General features: G+C 48.9%; 2 protein-coding genes across 4 annotated transcripts in view; both read left to right on the plus strand.

Moving 5' to 3' along the window:
• Positions 1-10,786, plus strand: part of RNPEPL1 (arginyl aminopeptidase like 1) — a 31,345-nt gene extending 20,559 nt beyond the window's left edge. The window contains exons 8-11 of the mRNA XM_039347218.1: positions 2,330-2,438; positions 4,109-4,336; positions 5,694-5,836; positions 8,831-10,786. Of these exons, the coding sequence (XP_039203152.1) occupies positions 2,330-2,438; positions 4,109-4,336; positions 5,694-5,836; positions 8,831-9,103 (753 nt within the window). The 3' untranslated portion in view covers positions 9,104-10,786. The remainder of the gene's footprint in view (positions 1-2,329; positions 2,439-4,108; positions 4,337-5,693; positions 5,837-8,830) is intronic.
• Positions 10,787-14,193: 3,407 nt separating this feature from the next.
• Positions 14,194-24,337, plus strand: part of CAPN10 (calpain 10) — a 53,185-nt gene continuing 43,041 nt past the window's right edge. For 2 of the 3 annotated variants that reach the window (XM_039347220.1, XM_039347222.1), the window contains exons 1-5: positions 14,194-14,402; positions 15,966-16,028; positions 17,911-18,114; positions 21,517-21,648; positions 22,050-22,246. In XM_039347220.1, coding sequence (XP_039203154.1) covers positions 17,971-18,114; positions 21,517-21,648; positions 22,050-22,246 — 473 coding nt within the window. In that variant the 5' untranslated portion in view covers positions 14,194-14,402; positions 15,966-16,028; positions 17,911-17,970. The remainder of the gene's footprint in view (positions 14,403-15,965; positions 16,029-17,910; positions 18,115-21,516; positions 21,649-22,049; positions 22,247-24,337) is intronic. The other variant, XM_039347219.1, reaches the window with a different exon arrangement.

Here is a 24,337-nt window from a genome sequence, read left to right on the forward strand (position 1 = left end):
GTTCAATTAGTAACGCGGTCGTTAAGCGAATCTGGCTTTTCCCCCCATTGACTTTGCTTGTCAGACGGTCGCAACAGGGAATCGCGTGACCGCCGGGGACACTGTAACCATCATAAATAGGAAGCGTTCAAATTTTGATTGCGTGACCGTGGCGATGCTGCGATGGTCGTTAAGTGTGAAAAATGGCCACAGGTCACTTTCTTCAGTCCCGTTGTAACTTTGAACAGTCACTAAACGAACGGTGGTAACTCGAGGACTACATGTAGGTGGAACATACCAGCAAAGTGTCGTGGTGTGTATTAGTCTGGCAAAACCCGGGTAAAACTTTTCTGAGGGTAACAAGCGAACAAGTGTAGTAACATGAACACGGGAAGCAAAAATCAAGAATTCATTAACTCGGGTCTTGAAACTTGGCCCTTTTATGATTTGTGGACTTCAACTTCCAGAATTCCTCAGCCAGGCATGCTGGCTGAGGAATTCTGGGAGTTGAAGTCCGCAAGTCATGAGGCTATAATTTCCCCACGCTGGCTGAGGAATTCTGGGAGTTGAAGTCCGCATGTCATGAAGGGGCCATAGTTTCCCCATGCTGGCTGAGGAATTCTGGGAGTTGAAGTCCACGAGTCATGAAGGGGCCAAGTTTGAAGACCCCTGCATTAACTCATGCTTGGTTGATAGTTGAGTGATCAGGTGGCCTAGAGGTGAAGAAAGTCACCTCCCACTCAGAAGGTTGAGAGGTCAATCCTCTGCAAAGATGGATCTTTCTCTATCGGGACAAAGAGAAAATATCTGTTGCAAACTCCACATAGGCATCAGGAAGGGCATCTGGCCAATAAAGGCTCAGCTACATTCAGTCTTCCCATCCCGAAGCAAGGAATTACCGGGTGGTAAAAAGAAAAGAAAAAAAAAAACTTAGCTAATAGTCACTTCCATGTAGACCTTTTGGCGGCAGTCGGAAAGTGTTTTGTCATTGCCTCCTTTTTTCCAGCTTAAATCTAGAGTTGGGATTTGAGACCTGGTGGTCTCCCATCCGAGAATAAATTAAGTTCAACCCATCTAAGCTTTTTTTTAAAGACCAAGACAGGTTGAGAAGGGTGGTGGGTGCATGTGTACCTGTATATGTGTTTATAATCCTTTTAGTGAGATATGGTTATGTAGCTTTTATAGCACAAAGAGTTTTTCTGCTATTTTTCCTGAAAATGCCTCTCCTTTTCCAGCAGTGGTTCCTAGCTCTATTAGGCCGGAGAAAAGATCTGAGGGCCTCTAATGCAGGGGTCCCCAATCCCCAATCCCCGGACCGTGGACCAGCTCCGGTCCACGGCATGCAGAAATCAGGCCGCACAAACAAGTGAAGCCCCATCTGCGGGATGCAGGCAGCACACGAAACATGGGCCCTCCAGTCTGTGGAAAAATTCTCTCCACAGAACCGGCCTCTGGTGCCCAAAAGGTTGGGGGCTGATGTTCTAGGGCAGGGGTAGGCAACCTTGGCTCTTTTATGACTCGTGGACTTCAACTCCCAGAATTCCTCAACCAGCATGGGGGAACTATTGCTCCTTCATGACTCGTGGACTTCAACTCCCAGAATTCCTCAACCAGCATGGGGGAACTATGGCTCCTTCATGACTCGTGGACTTCAGCTCCCAGAATTCCTGAGCCAGCATGGCTCAGCTTAGAAACCTCTCCCTTTCCCCTCAGCATGGCTGGCTCAGGAATTCTGGGAGTTGAAGTCCACCAGTCATAAAAGAGCCAAGGTTGCCTACCCCTGGCCAAGGCCTAGGCCGCTTCATGACTGGTGGACTTCAACTCCCAGAATTCCTGAGCCAGCCTGGCTCAGCTTAGAAACCTCTCCCTTTCCCCTCAGCATGGCTGGCTCAGGAATTCTGGGAGTTGAAGTCCACCAGTCATAAAAGAGCCAAGGTTGCCGACCCCTGCTCTAGTGCACGTGACGCACGCTTGCTAAAAGCTCTGGCGCATTTCTGATTTTATTTCAGAATTTAGTCTCCTGAATTACTGTGCTATTGCAAAGGACTGGAGCCCGCTGTAATTTAAAAAAAAATATTGTGATGGATGAATGACCTCTAGAAATTTTCCATCAGTGGGATTTACATGTGTCAGAGCGTTCGGCTGGTCTTGATTTATTTAAACCTTGATCATTTTTCCGCTCTCCGTCATTTGTGATATTTTACTTTGTTCTCTAGTGCATTTGTCCTCATTTCTGTTGCTTTTCTGAGAATTTCCACTGGGGGGGGTGTCCCTCCAGTTTCTGTGACCTCGCTCAATCTTGCTGTTTACATTAATTTTGTAACCCGTGTTTCTGCCTGCTCTCTTTCAGACTTATATCGAGAAGTACAAGTTCACAAGCGTTGTAGCCCAAGATCTGTTGGATTCTTTCTTGGCGTTTTTTCCAGACCTGAAAGAACAATGCATTGATTGCAAAACAGGTGGGGAAGAGGACCTTGACAGAATGTAACACACACACAAACACACACACAAACACACACACACACACACAGGCAATCTTAGGAGTGCTGCCCAGATGGGGGAGACAAACTGCAGGTAGTCCTTGGCTTACAACCACAACTGGGCCCAAAATCTCTGTTGTTAGCTGAGACATTTGTTCAGTGAGTTTCTTGCCACACTTGCAAAGTGAATCCTCGCAGTTGATAAGTTGGCAACGTGGTTGTTAAATGAACTTGGCTTCCCCATGGATCGCAAAAGGGGATCATGTGACCCCGGGACACTGCAACCATCATAAATATGAACCAGTTGCTAAGCGCTTGAATTTTGATCACGTGACCTGGGGATGCCCGAAGTTGTAGAAGTTACGGCATTAATTGATTCCAGGTGCACCTGCTGCCTTATCAGCCCCAACACTAGTCGTGTGAAAAACACTTGTCATAAGTCACTTTTTTTCAATGCCGTTGTTCACTAAGCGAACTGTTGTAAGTCGAGGACTCCCTGTAGACAGGCGTGACAGCATACCCAACTAGCCAAGCTGCAAAACACTAAGCCACTTTTAGAGACCGAGTGCCCAAACCGCAACCCCAAAGCCACTTATTTATTGCAAAGTGCCAGGGCCGCATCGGCATTGTGGTGCCCTCGGGGGGGGGGGACGACAGGGAGGCACCTGTGAGTGCCACCTCTGGCACGCAAAAACTGGGGGCGCAAAAATGGGCCTCCGTGCTGCAAGGCGCAAAAATGGCTGCCGCCACGCCGCAGGGTGCAGATACAAGGCGCTGCACCACGTAAGAACGGGGCAGGGCTAGTGAGTATCACGCAGGCACCAGCCCCGCCCCATTTGCAGCACATGCGTGCTCGCCCCGTGCACGCATGCACAATGTTTCCCCCTCCCTTTTCTTCCAGTCCACCAATCGACAATGGTTGGTGACCTCTGCTCTACCACCTCTACTCAAGCTTGCTAGTTGGCTATCGCCTCCTTTGTGCTCGGCGGGGCTCCTGCTCTGGGCGGCGGGGGTGGCCTGATGGACCTGCTGCTGGTGGCGGTGGCACACGTGCCAACAGAGAGGGCTCTGAGTGTTGCCTCTGGCACGCATGCCATAGGTTCGCCACCACTGCGCTAAGCCCACCTCAGGCCTGTTGACTGTGTTCTACAAATGTCAGCTAGATCAGTGGTTCTCCACCTGTGGGTCGGGACCGCATTTGGGGTCGAACGACCATTTCACGGGGGTCGCCAAACAACGCAGTCCGCCATTTTTCCCCCCCTTTTCCTTAGCTGTGCTACTCCCTTTTATTCTATTGGCTTTTGAAAGCCAATAGAATAGACTCTCTTGAATAGAGTCTAATTCTATTGGATTTCAAAAGACAATAGGAATTGTCCAGGCTGTCTCTGCCCTGCTGAGCCCGCCAAAAGTCCCATTCTGCAAACGGTGCTGCACCAGTTGAGTAGTCCTCGACTTACGACCGGTTGAGTAGTTCTCAACTTATGACCGGTTGGGGGGGGGTCGCGTCATTAAAAAGGTTGAGAACCACTGAGCTAGATGATCTGTTGGAGAAAGCTTTCCGTATGAGCCCTGATTGGGAGATCGCACTCAGTCTGCGCACCTGTGGCACGTTTCTCCCAAGTTGATCCTTGTCGGCCAATCTGTTGCAGGGCTCGAGTTTGACCGCTGGCTCAATGCCACGGGGCCTCCTTTAGTCGAACCAGATTTATCTCAGGGATCCAGCTTGACCCAGCCGGTGGAGACGCTGTTCCATCTCTGGACCACGGAGCCTCTGGACGCAGGAGCTGCTGTGGACAGCGTCAACATCGCCGAGTGGCAAACATTCCAAACGGTGCTTTTCCTGGATAGGTTACTGGATGGGTCGCCCTTGCCACACGGTGAGTTTAATTGCCTCGTTGGGTAATGAAGCGTCTGCAAGAAAACAACAAAGTGCAGAGAGCCCCCAAGGACCCCAGAGTTTCAACTCTAAAGTTACATAAATTTTCTTTTTTATAAGTCTGATGGCTGCTCACTTGTCCCCGCTGCTTTGATTATTGGTTATTTCTGGCTGTCCATTGAAGTCAGGCAGGGTGGGCACACTTTAAGTCCTGTCGATGAAGCACTGTCATCTTGCGGGACTGAGATAGCATTCCTTCTCTGAGCTGGTGCCTATCCTGTGGGATGAGATCCATATTGTTTTAGAATCACGGAATAACAGACTTGGAAGGGACCTTGGAGGTCTTCTAGTCCAGCGGTTCTCAACCTATGGGTCGCAACCCCATTTGGGGTCGATCGACCATTTTACGGGGGTCGCGAAACAACGCGATCCGCCATTCCCCCCCAGGGGGCGGCGTGCATAGGGGTGCCGCCGCGCATGTGCGCTGCACATGGGGCTGCGTATGGGGCCGCCGCGCATGGGGGCGCCGCCGCGCATGGGCGGCACGTCCGTGTGACGGGGGTCACCGTCACACGGAGATTGAGAACTGCTGTTCTAGTCCAACTCCCTGCTCAAGCAGGAGACTCTATACCAGGGGTAGGCCAACTTGGCTCTTTTATGACTTGTGGACTTTAACTCCCAGAATTCCTGAGCCAGCCATGCTGAGAGGACAGGGAGAGGTTTCCAAGCTGAGCCAGGCTGGCTCAGGAATTCTGGGAGTTGAAGTCCACAAGTCATGAAGGGGCCATAGTTCTCCCATGCTGGCTGAGGAATTCTGGGAGTTGAAGTCCACAAGCCATGAAGGGGCCATAGTTCCCCCATGCTGGCTGAGGAATTCTGGGAGTTGAAGTCCACGAGTCATAAAAAAGCCAGGGTTGCCTACCCCCTTCCCTATACCATTTCAGTCAAATGAATCTCTTCTTAAAAGCCTCCAGTGTTGGAGCACCCACAGTTTTTGGAGGCAAGTCGTTCCACTAATTAATTGTTCCCACTTAGGAAACTACTCCTTAGTTCTAGGTTGCTTCTCTCCTTGATTAGTTTCCATCCATTTTTTTTCTTTTTCCTGCCTTCAGGTGCTTTGGAGAATAGCTTGACCCCCTCTTCTTTGTGGCAGCCCCTTAGATCTTAGAGCACTGCTATCATGTCCTCCCTCGTCCTTCTCTTCATTAGATTAGGCATACCCAATTCCATTTGAAGGAATGACTTTCCCGAAATTAGTAACATAACAGGCTTGCACCCTTCATGGAGGGAGCATTGTTTTCGTTGAATGGCCTCCAAATTGAATCCCAAGCAAATCAGATAAATGCTCTCCTTCACAGAGGTGATAACCAAGTTGTCTGAATGCTACTCAACCCAGCTGGAAAACATGAATGCTGAGATTCGTATCCGCTGGCTGCAGATCATCGTCCGCAACGATTACTATCCCGACCTTCATAAAGTCCGCCGCTTCTTGGAAAATCAGGTACCAGTTGTTGGGCAGAAAAGCTTCGTGCTGCTCAGGGTGTGAGATTGTGGGCAGGAAAGCAGGTGATACACAAAGGACACAGGAAACTCTGATGCTTGGACTTGGGAATAGATATTTGTCAGGGAATTGGGAGAACCGGTGTCCAAATGGAGTCAGAGACGCTGACAGGACACCAGTTTTATATAAATGTCTATGGAGATTCTCAGTCATCCTGATCATCGTTATCCGAAAGGTGTTTTTTTCATGAGGCAGCTGGACTTTCTTGTTGGGTTTTTGTTTTGTTTTTGTTTTTAATTTTATTTTATTTAAATACAAATAATACAAACATAACACACAGATCTAAATAAAAAACAATATAAAAAAATACAAATACTACAGCAGAGGTTCTCAACCTTGGCAATTTTAAGACTTGTGGACTTCAACTCCCAGCAAAGCTGGCTGAGGAATTCTGGGAGTTGAAGTCCACAAGTCTTAAAGTTGCCAAGGTTGAGAACCCCTGTACCACAGTGCACCCCCACCCCTGAGACCATTTTTATTATCTATATTTCTTCTCCTATAACAACTAACAATGTACAATATATTTCAACTGTGCCCTTATCCCCTCCAAAACAGCCTATATTCTTGAGCAGGTTTATTCCCTTTGCCTTCCACCAAAACTGTTTTTTATAAAATCAATCCCATATTTCATTATAATTATTTACTTTCATCGTCCCTTTTTAAAATTTAATTTCTCTTGTTAATTTATCATTTATTGCCATATTCCATATTTCATTATACCACTCATTTCTTTGAATAACCCAATTCCGTCTCCAATATTTAGCCATCACTAATCTAGCTACTATTATCAAATTTACAATCAATTCCTTTTTTTGCTTCATTTATATCTCGTTTTTCCACCAGTAACAGTAATGCAATCCTCGGTGACGTATCTAAATTTACCTTCAAAAGTTCTCTAATTTCCTTAAACACCATGCCCCATATCTTTTGTGCGCTGTCACAATCCCACCACATATGTTTATATATTCCAATCCCTTTCTCACACCTCCAGCAAATATTTGTATATTTAACATCTATTTGATTTAATTTACGTGGTGTTAGGTACCGCTTCCATAGCACTTTATATCCATTTTCCTTAACTTTTTTAACGTTTTGCTTCTCATCCCAGAAGCTTCTTCAGCTCTGACTGGAGGGTGGGGAATGGAAGGATTTATACTGCTTGCAGACAGCTGGTCATTTGCCTTCTTTCAGAGAGGCGTTGAGGCCACTTGGAGGTTTATCTGTGTCCTCAAAGGTCACCTGAGTGGCGCAAATGGGTGGGGAGCCTTGGAACCGCTGAAAGGGCTGTTGTAGACTGAACAACACCATCTATCTCAGGTCTACAACACAGTCCTTTCAGCAGTTTGGGGAGTATTTCTTTTCTGTTGAGCAGCTTGGGACAGCTGACAGTAATCTTTCTTGCCACAGTGGTTAAGTGAATCACTACAGTTGTTAAGTGGGTAACATGCTTAATTAAATGATTCCGGCTTCCCCATGGACTTGACTTGTCAGAAAGTCACCAAAAGGGATCACACGATCCTGGGACACTGCAACCGTCATAAATACAAGTCAGTTGCCAAGCATCTGAATGTTGACATCATATGAGCATGGAGATGCTCCAACAGTCAGTCATAAGTGACGTTGTAACTTGGAATGAGTCACTAAACCAGTGGTTCTCAACCTTTTTAATGCCGCAACCCCCCAACCGGTCGTAAGTCGAAGGCTACCCAACCGGTCGTAAGTCGAGGACTACTCAACCGGTCGTAAGTCGAGGACTTTCCCTGCCCGGGAGCGCCGCGCATGCGTGATGCCGCCCCCTGCGCCGGCTAAGGCGTAGCTGGCAAGCGGCAGAGATGGCGCAGGCCGACCACCGGCTGGGCCACCAGCTGGCCCAGCCCAAGGGAGGTAAGACACCCGCTGGGCCCCACACGCACCAGCAACCCTCCCTGCGCCTGCCGGCCTCCCACCTCCCACCCCTGGCCCTCTTTTACTTACATTTTTAGTAGTTGCTCAGCAGGGAGGGGTGGAAGCTTCCAGACAGCTCGCCTTCGCAGCAGACAACTTGCAGCACCGTTTGCAGACTGGGACTTTTGGCGGGCTCAGCAGGGCAAAGACAGCCCGGACAATTCCTATTGGCTTTGGAAAGCCAATAGAATTAGACTCTATTCAAGAGGGTCTATTCTATTGGCTTTCAAAAGCCAATAGAATAAAAGGGAGTAGCACAGCTAAAGAAAAGGGGGGAAAAATGGCGGACTGCGTTGTTTGGCGACCCCATGAAATGGTCATTTGACCCCAAATGGGGTCCCGACCCACAGGTTGAGAACCGCTGCACTAAACGAACTGTTGTAAACCAAAGTCTACTTGTATGCTTCCTGGCTTTTCCTTGGGGAGTTCTCCGCTAGGTGGCAGCAGAGAGATTTCTGGGGCCTAGCGGACATTATTGGACCACAGCCCAGCTAGGAAAGCCAGCTTTATGACTGATGGCTATGGCTGATAAGGAACTTTGGTTGGGAGTTTTAGGGGGGAAAAATCAGCCTTTGACTACTTAATCCAGGGGTCTTCAAACTTGGCCTTTTGATGACTCGTGGACTTCAACTCTCAGAATTCCTCAGCCAGCATGCACGCTGAGGAACTCTGGCAGTTGGAGTCCGCAAGTCATCAAAGGGCCAAGTTTGAAGACCCCTGTCTTAAATCTAACAAACAAAATGGAGGCTGGCTGAGGAATTCTGGGAGTTGAAGTCCACAAGTCATCAAAGGGCCAGGTTTGAAGACCCCTGTCTTAAATTTAACAAACAAAATGGAGGCTGGCTGAGGAATTCTGAAGTCCACAAGTCATCAAAGGGCCAGGTTTGAAGACCCTTGACTTAATCTATCCCTGGTCCCAGATTTCTGCTACTACGATGATCAATACGAGACTCTTGGGATGACCCCGGGCTCCTTCTGCTTGTATTATAGATGTCCCGGATGTACACAATTCCACTCTACGAGGACCTCTGCACTGGCACCCTCAAGTCCTTCGCCCTAGAGGTTTTTTTCCAGACCCAGACCCAGCTCCACCCAAACCTGAGGAAAACCATTCATCAGATCCTGACCCAGGGCTTGAACCCGCCGCTTCTTGCCACGACGGACATGGCTGCCATGGTGGTGGACCCTCCGCCCGCCGAGCTCGAGGACAGGGGTGCCCCGCACAATGCCGTTTCTCTCAGGGACGTCAATGTGTCTGCTTAGCTCTCCAGCTCACGCGGGATCTTGGAAGCTGGAAGAGCCAGCCAGAATGGCGAGCTAGGACTGCCCTCTGGCCCTTGGTGCCACTGCTGGGGGGGGGACGGCCAGAGGGGGGCTGGATTATTATTTTTTAAAAAAATTCCTCCCCACGTGTACATCGAGAGTCCTACGTGCCTTCAGGTGCCTGACACCCCCCCCCCCTTAGGCACAGCGAGATATCAGGGATGTATCTTTTTCTAACTCCACGCAGCGACCGGGAGCAAGCGACCGTTCGGCCTCGTTGCATCATGGATGTGGACATCAGATTGATTTTTGTGTCTGCCAACAAAAGCCGCATTTCCAGCACGCGATGAGTTTTTCCTTTGTCGCTCTCCATGCCTGGAAGGGGGCAGAACCTTCACCTGGTCCCAGGCCGTCCACGCACGAAGGAAAGAAAGGAAAAAACTGATCAGGATCATGGTAAATGTTGGAAGGGCGGGATTTGTCCCGTTATACGCCACGGCGCTCGTGACCCGGAATCCTAAAAAACGGAATGTTTTCTTCCAAGCAGCGTCCAGATTTCAGGAAACTGGTGTAAGTGGTTAAGGGTCAGGTATTAAAAAGAGATTGGGCTGAGGGTGTGCTTCTATAGAGATGGGGAGGGGGAGAAGCCAATCCTTGGGGCAGGGGGGTATGGTAGGAACATGGGTGTTAACAGTGCTTTGCTTTCCTTGGAGACCAGCAAGCGCAGTGGTTACAGTGTAGTAGGCACACTCTGCCCAACAGGGATGGGAAAGGCCTTGCAAGATTGCGCCGCGGACGTCAGTGGCCAATCACCAAATGCAGCACTGCGATGTCCTTTTCTTTCCACCAAGGTAAAAGAGGAGTGGTTAATTTTTTGCAAAAAAAAACAACAACCCAACAACACAAAAGCCTGTCCTGAGACTGCTGTAAGCATACTGACTTGTCTTCACATCCTTGCACATCCTTCACATCTGTGGATGGTGCCACTGGTGGTTTCCAGCCCCTTCGTCCAATTTTCCCTGCGCACACAAGCTCACACAACCTTTTTCGTGTGTTTTTACTAAAGCCAACTCTGGGATTTCTTTCTGTGTGTACCTCCCTCGTTCAAGAGTAATATTTATTCTCTGTACCCAGAAAAGATGTTCAGAAACCCCCCTTAGGTACCACTCTTGTGTCCAGCTCTGGCAGAGAGGGATGCCTGTCTCACTGCCTCCTATTTGGGGAAAACTGGTTCCAGAACCACCACGGTGCTTAAATTCTCTGTCTCCAGCCCCCTTCCTTCGTTCCCCCCGAAATATATTTTCCACCTGGAGAGACTTGGGGCTTCAGACAAAAGGAGGAGAAGCAATAACGAAGTCAGACTCCAAAGTTGCTTGACTTGGGCTGCGATCATTTGGCATAGCGGCTCTGGGATCCCTCCGTTATTTGGCAACGCCCGGGGCTCCTGTCTCCCCAGAAGCACCTTCCGCTTTTAAGGTGTTTGATTGGCAGCACTTTTGACACCCGCTCCAGTCCGGCCGATAGACCGCAACCACTACACACTCTGTTATCCTGCATTTTTATTTTTTTTTTCTTCCAGGAGAATGTATGCAACCAGGGTGGAAATCCCTTGGAGATGTACCTGGATGCCTTACAATAACATCACTTATAAATGTTGAATTAAACTAAAGTTTGTGACTTGGGGAGGTTTCGTAATTTTCTCCCCCCCACCCCCCCACCCCCTGGCCATTGATGGTATCCCTAGGACAGTGATGGTGAACCTTTTAGAGACCGAGTGCCCAAAAACTGGCCTTGCCCCGTTCCACCCCCCCTGCCCTACCCCCGCTCTGCCCCCCCACCCCACCTGCCCGCAGGGCCACTCACCGCCTCCAGGGCCCGCCGCAGATCGCCCAGGCAGCCCAGCAGCACCATGGCGGCCACGCCCTCTGCCCGCGCCCCACAGCATCAACTGTGCGCGATGGGCTGTGAGGGCAAAGTCTTGTCTACGCTGCCTGGCTGCCGTGTCCTTGGCTGTGCTGCTCTGTGTGGGCCATGCTCGGGGGCGACTCTCCTCCAGGGGGGCTACTGGTGAGAAGGGGGTCATGGGGGGAGATGAGGCTGGGGCAATAGCACGTGTGCCCACAGAGAGGGCTCTGGCACCCGTGCCATAGGTTCGCCACCACTGCCCTAGGATATGACAAATAGTTTTCGACATACGATCGCAATCAAGCCCAAGCTTTCTGTTGCTAAGCAAGACGAGCTTTGCCCCATTTTACAACCTTTCTTGCCGACGTTAAGTGAATCGCTGCAGTTAAGTTAGTAACCCAGTTGTTAAGTGAATCTGGATTCCCCCATTGACTTTGCTTGTCAGAAGATTGCAAAAAGGGGATCCCACGACGGTCATAAGTTGCCGAAACTGAGCTGCTGCATCCGAGCACACAGAAAGGGTGGGGCTTTGTGTGGCAGCCATCTTGACTTTTGTGACCTCCCATGGGCAGACCCGACACCATATTTGGAAAACTCATTGTGTGACATCTGGTTTTTTTTTCCAACTGCTGTTTCAAAGCAAGCTTTTTAGTAGATTTTTTTCACATGACAATACAGTACACTAGACATGTCAAACTCGCGACGTCGCGCGACGTCTCGGAGCTTTTTCCCCCACTGCCGGCAATGGGGTGGACGCAGTTTCCTGGTGATGCGTCTGGCCCGCAGGGCGGCAGTTTGACACCCCTGCAGTACACAGTGCACATCAGTTGAGGTGTATCCCTGCCTTTGTATCCCAAAAATTTGGATCACCATCATGTAAAGGACCCCAACCACCGTTTGAGGTTAAGCTTCGCCTTCCTTACTGTCACATTTAATTTTGTTGTGAGTTATACAATGACAGTAAAGGTGTTCTCTTGTCACCAGTGTTGAGTGACACCAAATGAGGCGCTAAATCGCTGAGGTGGAAAGGCAGGGCCTGTCAATGACACATTCCCTGTAGACTGATTTTTGTGAGAACCTCTAGTTAAGAGCTTGAACCTCTGGAAAGTGGGAAGCCCAGGTAATGCGTGCACCTGAAAAGGTAAGGGGGAGCAGAAGGAAGAGCATTGATCCACGGAGAGGGGCTATGTGCCCGGTTGCATGCCTGCGTCTTCCCCAATACAGGGAGTCCTCAGCTTACGAGCACAATTGAGCCCAAAATTGTACCTTAGTGAGAAATGTGTGAATTGATTGTTGCCCCATTTTACGACTTTCCTTGCCACGCTCGTGAAGTGAATCACTGCAGTTAAATTAGCGACACCATGGTTAAGTGACTCTGGCTTCCCCATTTGACTTGGCTCGTCAGGAGGGGATCACGTGACCCCGGGACACTGCGACCGTCGTAAATACAAAACAGTTGTCAAGCATCCAAATGTAAATCGCCCGCAGCAGAGGTCGTAAGTGCGGAAAATGGTCATAAGTCACTTTTTCAAGCGCCGTAACTTTGGTCACTAAACAAACTGTTAAGGTAAGGACTACCTGTACTAACATACCTTAGAACAGTGTTTCTCAACCTTGACAATTTTAAGGCATGTGGACTTCAACTCCCAGAATTCCACAGCCAGCATTGCTGGCTGTGGAATTCTGGGAGTTGAAGTCCTCATGCCTTAAAATTGTCAAGGTTGAGAAACACTGCCTTAGAAGATTCTCTGTTCTTAACAAACCTCCCTTCAGAACAGTGTTTCTCATACTCGGCAACTTCGTGATATATAGACTTTGCCTGCCAAATGCGGAGATTCTCAATTGCCCAAGTCATAGTTTGTCCCAAAGATGCTTTTTCAGGAGACGACTGGATTTCCATTGTTATTTTTTTTGAAGATGTTTTGCTTCTCATCCCAGAAGCTTCTTCAGCGCTGACAGAATGGTGGGGAATGGAAGGATTTATACGCCTTGCAGACAGCTGGTCATTTGCCTTTTAGAGAGTCGTTGAGGCCACCTGGAAGTTTTATCTGTGTCCTCAGGATCACCTGAGTGGTGCAAATGGGTGTGGAGCCTTATTGGCACTGTCAAAGGACTCTGTTGTAGACTGGAGATAGGTGGTATCGTATTCCTCCACCTCAACATAGATGACCTCCAAGTGGCCTCAACGACTCTCTAAAAGAATGCAAATGACCAGCTGTCTGCAAGGAGTATAAATCCTTCCATTTCCCCACCATCCAGTCAGAGCTGAAGAAGCTTCTGGAATGAGAAGCGAAACGTCTTCAAAGAAAAAGCAAGAAGGTCCAGTTGCCTCCTGAAAAAAGCACTTTTGGGACGTCGACTGCTAGAGTTCTCAGCTAGCACAGAGTTGAAGTCCACACATCTTAAAAGTTGCCGAGTTCGAGGAAGCCTGCTTTAGAAGCATTCTTGCAAAAATAATGAAACTTTGCCCGGAAACAATTTCTCGAGAAATCTACAATACGGGTAGGCCTCGTGTTACGGCCACAATCGGGGTCAGAATTTCCACTGCTAAGCAAGGCAGTTAATTGAACCCGTTACTTACTTTTAAAAGTTTTTCACCGAAGTTGTTAAGCGGATCAGTGCAATTATTAATTGATGCAGTCATTAAGTGAATCTAGCTTGCCTGATTGTCAGAAGCTGGCTGGGAAGATTACAAATGGTGATCAGTAGATCAAGGGACAATGCAACACCATCAAAAAGACGATACTGGTTGCCAGGCACCCAAATTTAGATCCTGTGACCATGGGGATGTTGCAACAGTGGCAAAACTGGTCATGTGATTTTTTTTCTACACACCTATATATGTGTGGGTGTATATATATATGTATATATGTGTATATCTGTATGTGTATATGTGTATATATATATACATATACATATATATATATATACACACACATACACACACACACACACAAAACCACATATAAAAGTATAGAGTTGAAAACTGGCCAACACCTGGCTTCAAGGAAAATTCAGGAGCAACTGGTGGGGATCGCCACGTGCGAACTAGAAAAAGCAGGAACGGAGGTTGAGACACGGACACCGCCTGCGCCTGCGCACTACGCCCGAATTCAGCCCCTGCAAAGCAAGCGGGGAGGCGGGCTCCTAGGGGCTGCTGGGAGATGTAGTTCTTTTCCTTCGGCAAAGGACGCTGGGGGCCTGGGAGGCTCCTTGCTCCCGCTGCATGCTGGGAACGGTAGTTTCCTTAGTCCCCCAAGGTGGTGCCTTGGACAGATGCGCGTCCGGTGTTTGAGCTCGGCGGCGGCGGCGGCATCCGAGGCTCGGCCGCGGGGCTGGCGCGGATCGGGCCGGCTGGAGAGAGGCGACTCCTCTGGCGCGATTTGGGAAAAAGGTGGGCGTGGGGATGGGGAGGGGGCCGCCAGCTTTGTCTGCCCGTGAAGCTGGAGAGGAGGGAGAAGGGTTACGGGGAAGGGAGGGGTCGAATGAGATGCACGCAGGAGCTTCAGAAGTCGGGGAAGATGCGGGTCCCTAAGAGAGCCTCCTTGCCTAGGAGCAGTCTATCCCTATGGGATGGTGGGATACAACCCTGCCGGGTTCATTCCGTCCCCGTAGCAGAGACGGGATGCGGACCGGAGGGGCCTCGGCCACGATCAGCAGCAGGAGCGCTTGTGACCAAACAGCCCAAGGAAATAACAGAGTAACAGAATAACAAGAGTTAAAAGGGACCTTGGAGGTCTTCTAGTCTAACCCCTTGCTCAGACAGCAGACCCTATACCAGGGGTAGGCAACCTTGGCTCTTTTATGACTCGTGGACTTCTACTCCCAGAATTCCTGAGCCAGCATAGCTGGCTCATGAATTCTGGGAGTTGAAGTCCACGAGTCATAAAAGAGCCAAGGTTGCCTACCCCTGCCCTATACCATTTCAGACAAATGGCTGTCCAGTCTCTTCTTCAAAACTTCCAGTGTTGGAGCGCTCACAGTTTCTGGTTGCAAGTAGTTCCACCGATTAATTGTTCTCACTGTCAGGAAATTTCTCCTTAGGTGGCTTCTCTCCTGGATTGGTTTCCATCTGTTGCTTCTTGTCCTGCCTTCAGGCACCTTGGAGAATAGCTTGACTCCCTCTTCTTTGGGGCAGCCCCTGAGATATTGGAACATGACTATCATGTCAACCCTGGTCCTTCTTTTCATTCAACTAGACGTACCCAATTCCAGCAACTAAATCTGGCTTCTGATTCTGCAGTACAGGGCAGGTTTTCTGCCAGACCCCGGGAAGGAACAGGGCACCTGTGGCCATAGCGGTATGGGTCTTGGTTCATAAATGGCCCAGGTGGCTGCAAGACAGCCTCAGATTTTGAGTTGAGTTGACCCAGCGGTACGGCTTGCCTTCAAGAGTTGTGGGAGCTCCAAAACTGGAGATTCTTAAGAAGAGATCGGACAATGACTTGTCTGAAGTGGTATAGGGTCTCCTGCTTGAGCAAGGGGTTGGACTAGAACAGAGGTCTCCAACCTTTTGGGCACCAGGGACCGGTTCCGTGCAGAAAGGTTTTTCCGCGGACCGGAGGGTGTGTGGTTTTGTGTGCTGCCTGGATGGGGCTTTGCTTGTTTGTGCGGACCAGTTGCTGGCATGCTGCGGATCGGTACCGGTCCATGGACCGGGGGCTGGGGGCCCCTGGACTAGATGACCTTCAAGGTCTCTTCCAACTCTGCTATTCTGTTATTCAGTTGGCTGCTCTGTCCCTGAAGTTGTGAGTCACCAGCTGTGGCTGTGGCTGCATTCCCACCATCATGGGTTTGGCTAGGTCGCTTAAAGATCTGGGAGCCACGTTGGCAGAACATGCACAGTTTGATGATGATCACAACTCCAGCTATTCCTCTCCACAACCAGCCTTTGATTGCTTATGAATTGTGTTTTATCTGTCACCTTTTCTATCTGCTCTATTTGTCGATTAATTAGGATGTAGCTGGGGCGTCCGGAGAGTTTAGCAACTACAGCTGATGAAAAGCGAGGACCGACATGGTAAGCAAATTAGCTGACCTGTATGTATTATTAGAGGATGCAATTAAACCAGTGTAATCTTCAGTGCAGAAGTGAAAAAGCACACGATCCACCTTGGATTAAAACCTAAAATAAATCTGCAGTTTTAAAGGCAATGTCAAGATCATGGTTTACCACCCCGTTTAAATACAAGTAGTTCTCGATTTACAACCACAACTGAGCCCAAAATTTCCGTTGCTAAGTGAGAGTGAGTTTTGCCCCATGGTACGACTTTTCTTTCCACCGTTGTTAAGTGAATCACTGCAGTTGTTAAGTTAGTCACATGGTGGTTAAGTAAATTTATTTATTTATTTATTTATGAGACTTATATACCGCTTTAAGTGCAAGCACTCTCTAAGCGGTGTACACCAGTAAGCAATGTATATATATATTTACATTGCCCCCAACAATCTGGGTCCTCATTTTACCTACCCCAGAAGGATGGAAGGCTGAGTCAACCTTGAGCCGGTGAGATTTGAACCGCTGACCTGCTGAACACAGTCAGCTACAGTGGCCTGCAGTACTGCACTCTGGCTTCCCCATTGACTTTCCTTGTCCGAAGGTTGCAAAAGGGGATCACGTGACCCCAGCACACTGACCGTCATAAGTATGAGCCAGTTGCCAAGCAGCTGATCACGTGACCATGGAGATGCTGCAATGGCTGTAAATGTGAAAAAAGGTTATAAATTACTTTTTTCAGCGCCATTGTTAAGTTTGGTCACGAAACGGACTGTTGCAAGTTGAGAATTACCTGTTTGCTAGAAGGCTTTTGTTAGAGCAGACCAGATTTTTATTTTTAACAAACCAACCAGCCATATTTGTGATGTCACTTTGAAACGAGATGGGCCGCAAATAAATTTAATAAATAAGTTCACATGGAGTTTGTTTCTAATTTAGGTGGGAACAAGGTGCCTTGAACCTGAAAAGTCAGTTTAGGTGCAGGGGTCTTTAAACTTGGCCCTTTTATGACTTGTGGATTTCAACGCCCAGAATTCCTCAGCCAGCCTCCATTTTGTTTGTTAGATTTAAGACAGGGGTCTTCAAACTTGGCCCTTTTATGACTTGTGGACTTCAACGCCCAGAATTCCTCAGCCAGCCTCCATTTTGTTTGTTAGATTTAAGACAGGGGTCTTCAAACTTGGCCCTTTTATGACTTGTGGACTTCGATTCTCAGAATTCCTCAGCCAGCCTCCATTTTGTTGTTAGATTTAAGCCAGGGATCTTCAAACTTGGCCCCTTCATGACTTGAGGACTTCAACTCAGCATGCCTGGCTGAGGAATTCTGGGAGTTGAAGTCCACAAGTCATAAAAGGGCCAAGTTTGAAGACCCCTGGCTTAGTGCAATGTTTCTTAAACTTGGCCATTTTAAGATGGGAGGACTTCAATTCCTAGAAGCCCCCATTGTTGGTTGACAATACTTAGTTTGAGAAATGTTGATTTTGAGGCCAGGCCCACCACCACCGATAGGCCTCTTTTCTGAAACATCTCTCGTCTTGTGGTGTGGAATTGTGCAGCTTAATTCTTTTGAATGATATTTTTCCTTAAATATCACCGGTACTAAGTATGGCTATTTCAAGGTTGGCCTTCTCTTTGAAATTGCATCCTCCTTTTTTCCTCTGTCCTTTATAAATTATCCTATGCTTTGTTCGGTTAAAAAAAAAAGCACATTTTAAATATGTAGAGAAGAAGAAAAATGAAATATAACTGCAGGTTCTCATCTTTTTTTCACCCCTATTCTATGTTGGCTTATTCAAAAACTCTCTCCTTCTCCCTTTGCTGCTCTCTTTGGCTTTTTTCCAGCTGTGCCTCCTTTCTTCAAAGCCGCCATTTTAAAGCGGTTTCTCTCTCCTGGCCTGTTTTGCAGATTTAAGTCAGATCCCCATTGCCTCTGATGGGGCTGCAGGTCCTTGCAGATTTGTAAAAGATGCTGGGAGTCGGGATCTCGGCAGATCGGAAAGGAGACTTGTACAAGGACTTGGCGTTTCCGGCTAGTGACGATTCTCTGTTTTTCAACTGTTCTACTCCGTTGGCTCAGTTCAAAGGAGAAATTTATTGGCTGAGACCCCAGGTTTGTTTTTGAAAGTCAGGGTGGGTGAAAGTAGCGCTTTCCTATCTAGACAGCTGTCCAAAAGCAGATTTCCATATTTTAGAAAGCAGAAATGAGATGCACGCCTGCAAAGACCTTCCCATATATAGGTAGTCCTTGATTTAGGACAGGGGTCCTAGCGCCACAATGGAGCCCATGATTTCTGTTGCTAAGTAGACGGTTGTTAAGTGAATTTTGCCCCATTAATAATAATAATAAAGTTGAAAGGGACCTTGGAGGTCCTCTAGTCCAACCCCCTGCTCAGGCAGGAAACCCTATACCAGGGGTAGGCAACTTGGCTCTTTTATGACTTGTGGACTTCAACTCCCAGAATTCCTGAGCCTGCATGGGGGAACTATGGCCCCTTCATGACTTGAGGACTTCAATTCCCAGAATTCTTGAGCCAGCATGGGGGAAATATAGCCCCTTCATGACTCGTGGACTTCAACTCCCAGAATTCCTGAGCCAGCATGGGGAAACTATGGCCCCCTCATGACTCGTGGACTTCTACTCCCAGAATTCCTGAGCCAGCATAGGGGAACTATGGCCCCTTCATGACTCGAGGACTTCAACTCCCAGAATTCCTGAGCCTGCATGGGGGAACTATGGCCCCTTCATGACTTGAGGACTTCAATTCCCAGAATTCTTGAGCCAGCATGGGGGAAATATAGCCCCTTCATGACTCGTGGACTTCAACTCCCAGAATTCCTGAGCCAGCATGGGGAAACTATGGCCCCCTCATGACTCGTGGACTTCTACTCCCAGAATTCCTGAGCCAGCATGGGGGAACTATGGCCCCTTCATGACTTGAGGACTTCAGCTCCCAGAATTCCTGAGCCAGCATGGGGGAACTATGGCCCCTTCATGACTCGAGGACTTCAACTCCCAGAATTCCTGAGCCAGCATGGGGGAACTATGGCCCCTTCATGACTCGAGGACTTCAACTCCCAGAATTCCTGAGCCAGCATGGGGGAACTATGGCCCCTTCATGACTCGAGGACTTCAATTCCCAGAATTCTTGAGCCAGCATGGGGGAAATATAGCCCCTTCATGACTCGTGGACTTCAACTCCCAGAATTCCTGAGCCAGCATGGGGGAACTATGGCCCCTTCATGACTCGAGGACTTCAACTCCCAGAATTCCTGAGCCAGCATGGGGGAACTATGGCCCTTTCATGACTCGTGGACTTCAACTCCCAGAATTCCTGAGCCAGCATGGGGGAACTATGACCCCTTCATGACTCGTTCAACTCCCAGAATTCCTGAGCCAGCATGGGGGAACTATGGCCCTTTCATGACTCGTGGACTTCAACTCCCAGAATTCCTGAGCCAGCATGGGGGAACTATGACCCCTTCATGACTCGTGGACTTCAACTCCCAGAATTCCTGAGTTAGCCTGGCTCAGCTTGGAAACCTCTCCCCTTCCCCTCAGCGTGGCTGGCTCAGGAATTCTGGGAGTTGGAGTCCACGAGTCATAAAAGACCCCAGGTTGCCTGCCCCTGCCTTATAGCATTTTGGACCTTTCTTCCCACAGTTGTTAAGGGAATTGCTGTGGTTGCTCCGTTAGTTACACGGTCGTTAAGCGAATCTGCCTTCCCCGTCGACTTTGTTTATAAGAAGGTTGCAAAAAGGGATGGCACGACCTCAGGACATTGCAACCATCATAAGTACGAGTCAGTTGCCAAACGTCTGAATTTGGGTCACATGACCACGGGGGGAGGCCGCAACAGTCGTCAGTGTGAAAAATGGTCATAAGTCACTTTTTTCAGGGCCGTGGTGACTTCGAACGGTCACTAAATGAACTACTGTAAAAAGGGAAGTTTGCCTGTAAAGCAGAAAATCTTCAGGGGAATTCTAAGTGCGTTTGATTGAACATGGTGATAACCTTACTATTTACCAGAATTCAATCTTCCTAGAATTTCCAGCTCAGGAAATTCCCCATCTCCATTGTAGACATTTATAAACAACTTTCTCTCCAGCTGGAATGCTAGATCCATCTTGGTTCCCACCGTCATGCTTTTACTGGGCTAGTTTCTTGTTTTAATAGTTTGATAGTTCAACTGCGTACATACATCTTCACCTCTTGGTCAGCTTTTTTTTAAAAAAAAAAACGCACATTGGATGATGAAAATACTCTGAGAACGCAGTTGTGGGAGATGAATGCCATTGTTATTTCATCTCTTTATTTATAAAATGTATGGGCTGCCCCATTCTAAAGAGACAATGAGTGGTGTATATAAAAACAATAGTGCAGAAGTCAGGGCAGTGTAACAATACAATAAAAACCAATCTTTCTTTGCACCATTAATAACTGTCGATCAGTGGTTTTCAACCTGTGGGTCGGGACCCCATTTGGGGTCGAACGACCATTTCACGGGGGTCGCCAAACAACGCAGTCCGCCATTTTTTCCCCCTTTTCCTTAGCTGTGCTACTCCCTTTTATTCTATTGGCTTTTGAAAGCCAATAGAATAGACTCTCTTGAATAGAGTCTAATTCTATTGGCTTTCAAAAGCCAATAGGAATTGTCCAGGCTGTCTCTGCCCTGCTGAGCCCGCCAAAAGTCCCATTCTGCAAACGGTGCTGTTGCACCAGTTGAGTAGTCCTGGACTTATGACCGGCTGAGTAGTCCTCGACTTACGACCGGTTGGGGGTCGCGGCATTAAAAAGGTTGAGAACCACTGTTCTAGATTTAGAGTCCCTGGGAGTCAGGTGCCATATAAATTTAGGAAGGATGAAAGAGGGGAAGGGAGGAGAGGGTCAGAGGGAGGAAAGGAGGGGAGGAAGAGATGGAGGGAGGGAAGGAAAGAAGGAATGGGAGGGAGGGAGAGAAGAGAGGGAGGGGAGGAATGGTGGGAAGGAAGGAATGGGAGGGAGGGAGAGCTGGAGGGAAGGAAGGAAGGAATGGGAGGGATGGAGGGAGGAAGGGAAAAGGGAGGGAGGGGATGGAGGGAGGGAGAAAGGGATGGAGGGAGAAAAGGAGGGGAAGAAGAGATGGAAGGAAGGAATGGGAGGGAGGAAGGAAGGAAGGAGAGGGAGGAAGGAAGGAATGGGAGGGAGGGAGGAAGGAAGGAAGGAGAGGGAGGAAGGAAGGGAGGGAGAGCTGGAGGGAAGGAAGGAATGGGAGGGATGGAGGGAAGAAGGGAAGAGAGGGAGGGAGGGGAGGGAGGGAGGGAGGAGGCAGGGAGGGAGGAGAGGGACGGAGGGAGGAAGATATGGAAGGGAATGGGAGGGAGGGAGGGAGGAAGGAAGGAGAGGGAGAAAGGGAGGGGAGGGAGAGATGGAAAGAAGGAAAGGGAGGGCGGGTGGGAGGGAGGAAGGAAGGGAGGAAGAATATTGCAAACCTAGCGCGTTTCCTTTCTAAAGTCCCTTCTTCTCCCCCATCAGGAGATCTGCTCTTCACCTCGATTATTTTCAGACAATCAACATGAATGGCAGGTCAAGCAAGGCATGCTGGGGGATTGCTGGTTTCTCTGTGCCTGCGCCGCTCTGCAGAAAAATAAATACCTGCTAACCAAGGTAAAGACTCTCCCGCCACACGGGGTGCACGTCACTCAGAAGGCGAGATCTCTGAGCGAAACCTATTGCATCCATTCCGTTTTATTTCGCCGTCACAAAACCTGCCTCCCTGCACCCGAGGCCTCGCCGAAGCCGCAGCTACGCAACCAAGCGAAACAATTCAAATTAAGCGAAAGCGTGCATTCCCTGGAAGATTTCTGGAGCTGGAGCAGGAGGAGAATGTTTTGGGGGGAAAACATCCTCCTCCCTGGATCCTGCTCTATGTGCATTTTCAAAGGCCCTCTGCCCTCCCTAAGGACTAGAACCTTGGGATATTCAGAAAGGTTGGATGGCGTAGGAGACTGATGGCTGTTTCGACCAATAGTCTTCGTGCCAACGAGCGGTTTCTTCTCTTATCCCAGGTTATCCCTCCAGGTCAGCCCAGCTGGAAGGATGAGAAATACCGAGGATGTTTCACCTGTCGCATCTGGCAGTTTGGCCACTGGGTGGAGGTGACCATCGACGACCGGCTGCCTTGTCTGGGGGGCAAGCTCTGTTTCTCGCAGTGCCAGACGGAAGGCGTCTTTTGGCTCCCCCTGCTGGAGAAAGCTTACGCCAAGTACGTGTGATAATAATAGTAGTAGCAGTAGTAGTAGTAGTAATAATAATAATAATAATAATTTAAAATGATAAAATTAAACTGCTCTGGGACTTCAGAATTCAAACAGACAAGCACCTGCAACATAACACCCCAGACTTAACAATTGTCGATAAGAAAGACAAAAAAGTCTGGATAGTGGACGTGGCAGTGCCTGGAGATAGCAGAATAGAAGAGAAAGAACTGGAGAAGATCACAAAATACAAAGACCTACAAATAGAAATAGAAAGACTGTGGCAAAAGCAAGCAAGGGTAGTACCAATAGTCATAGGCTCCTTGGGTGCAATCCCAAAACAACTGGAGCACCACTTGAACACCATTGGCATTGACAAATTCGCTATTAGTCAATTGCAAAAGGCGGCCTCACTAGGAACTGCTTCCATCCTGCGACGATATCTGTAATACCATCAAACATCCACATCTGCCTATCCCAGGTCCTGGGTAAGGACTCGATAGGTAGACAAAATGCCAAATCCAGTCTGAACATCTGGCTGATTGTGCGATGATCCATAATAATAATAATAAAGTTGGAAGGGACCTTGGAGGTCATCGAGTCCAACCCCCTGCTCAGGCAGGAAACCTTATACCATTTCAGACAAATGGCTGTCCAGTCTCTTCTTAAAAGCTTCCAGTGTTGGAGCATTCCCCTCTTCTGGAGGCAGGTTGTTCCACTGGTTAATTGTTCTAACTGTCAGGAAGTTTCTCCTTAGTTCCAGGTTGCTTCTTTCCTTGATGAGTTTCCATCTTCATTCCGATCACAGTTAGTCCTTGCTTTACGACCAACAGCTGAGCCTGAATTTTCCTTTGCTAAGCAAGACAGCCATTAAGCTTGCATGCTCAGGGGGTTGGAATAGAATAGGGCTTTTCAATCTTTTCACCCGTTGTACCACTTTTAGGATATGGCAGTATCCGAGTACCACCAGTCGCCTAGCAAGGTGTCAAAAACTTGGTGACCCCCCCCCCAAAAAAAGAAGGAAAAAAGTGATAAAGTACAGGTAGTCCTCGACTTACAACAGTTCGCTTAGTGACTGTTTGAAGTTACAATGGCACTGAAAAAAGTGCCCCCCAAGCCACAGCCGAGCAAGACACCTGCCTGCCCGCCCGGCGGCGCTCTTCCTCCTGTCCGAGGTTTTCATTGTTGTGAGCATTTCTGTTGAGGATTGGCAGCGGGGGTGGGGTGGGGGGTGTTTGGTTTTTATTCCCCCCCCCCCCCGTCTGCCGGGTGGTTGCAGCAGGTTTTGGTCACTTCCCATGACCCTGGGACACTGTGACCGTCATAAATATGAATCAGTTGCCAAGCATCTGAAAGTAAATCACAAGACCCTGGAGAGGCTGCAACATTCCAGCTGATCGGCACTTCTTCGGGGCTCAGCAGAAGTGCCAGGATCAGTGCTGCTTTCCAGCTGATTGGTGCTTCTTTGGGGCTCAGCAGAAGCGCCAGGATCAGTGCTGAGCTCCAGCTGGAGCCTGGCGCTGATCCTGGCGCTTCCGCTGAGCCCTGACAGCCCTGCAGCTCCAGCCGTCTCTCGCTCAGGCTTGTGCGATGCTGCCACCGGTTCAGCTCATTCCCCTCCCCCGCTACCACTTTTCTAGGATGGTCACGTACCACCTGCCAGGTGCCAATGTACCACAGGTGGTACTCGTACCACTGGTTGAAAAGCCCTGGACTAATTGACCTCCCAGGCCTTTCACAGCTCTATTCGGATGGATGGATGGATTTTTCTGACTTTTTTTTTAACCGCAGTTGTTAAGTGAATCGCTGCAGTGGTGAGGTTAGTAACACGGTCGTTAAGTGAATCTGACTCCCCCCCATTGACTTTGCTCGCCAGAAGCTGAGCACCGTTGCCGTAACTGGCTTTGTGACCGTTGTAGCGTCCCTGGGGGGGGTGGTGTCGTGCGATCGCCATTTGTGACCTTATGACGAGCAAAGTCAACGGGGGAAGCCGGGTTCGCTTAACAGCTGGGTTCCTCACTTAACGACTGCAGGGATTCCCCGAACCACTGTGGCAAGAAAGGTCATGACATGGGGCAAAGCTCACATCGCAAGTGTCC

This window comes from Crotalus tigris, unplaced genomic scaffold (assembly GCF_016545835.1).
Source record: "Crotalus tigris isolate CLP2741 ecotype Arizona unplaced genomic scaffold, ASM1654583v1 scf7180000018055.714482, whole genome shotgun sequence".
NCBI classification, from domain to species: domain Eukaryota; kingdom Metazoa; phylum Chordata; class Lepidosauria; order Squamata; family Viperidae; genus Crotalus; species Crotalus tigris.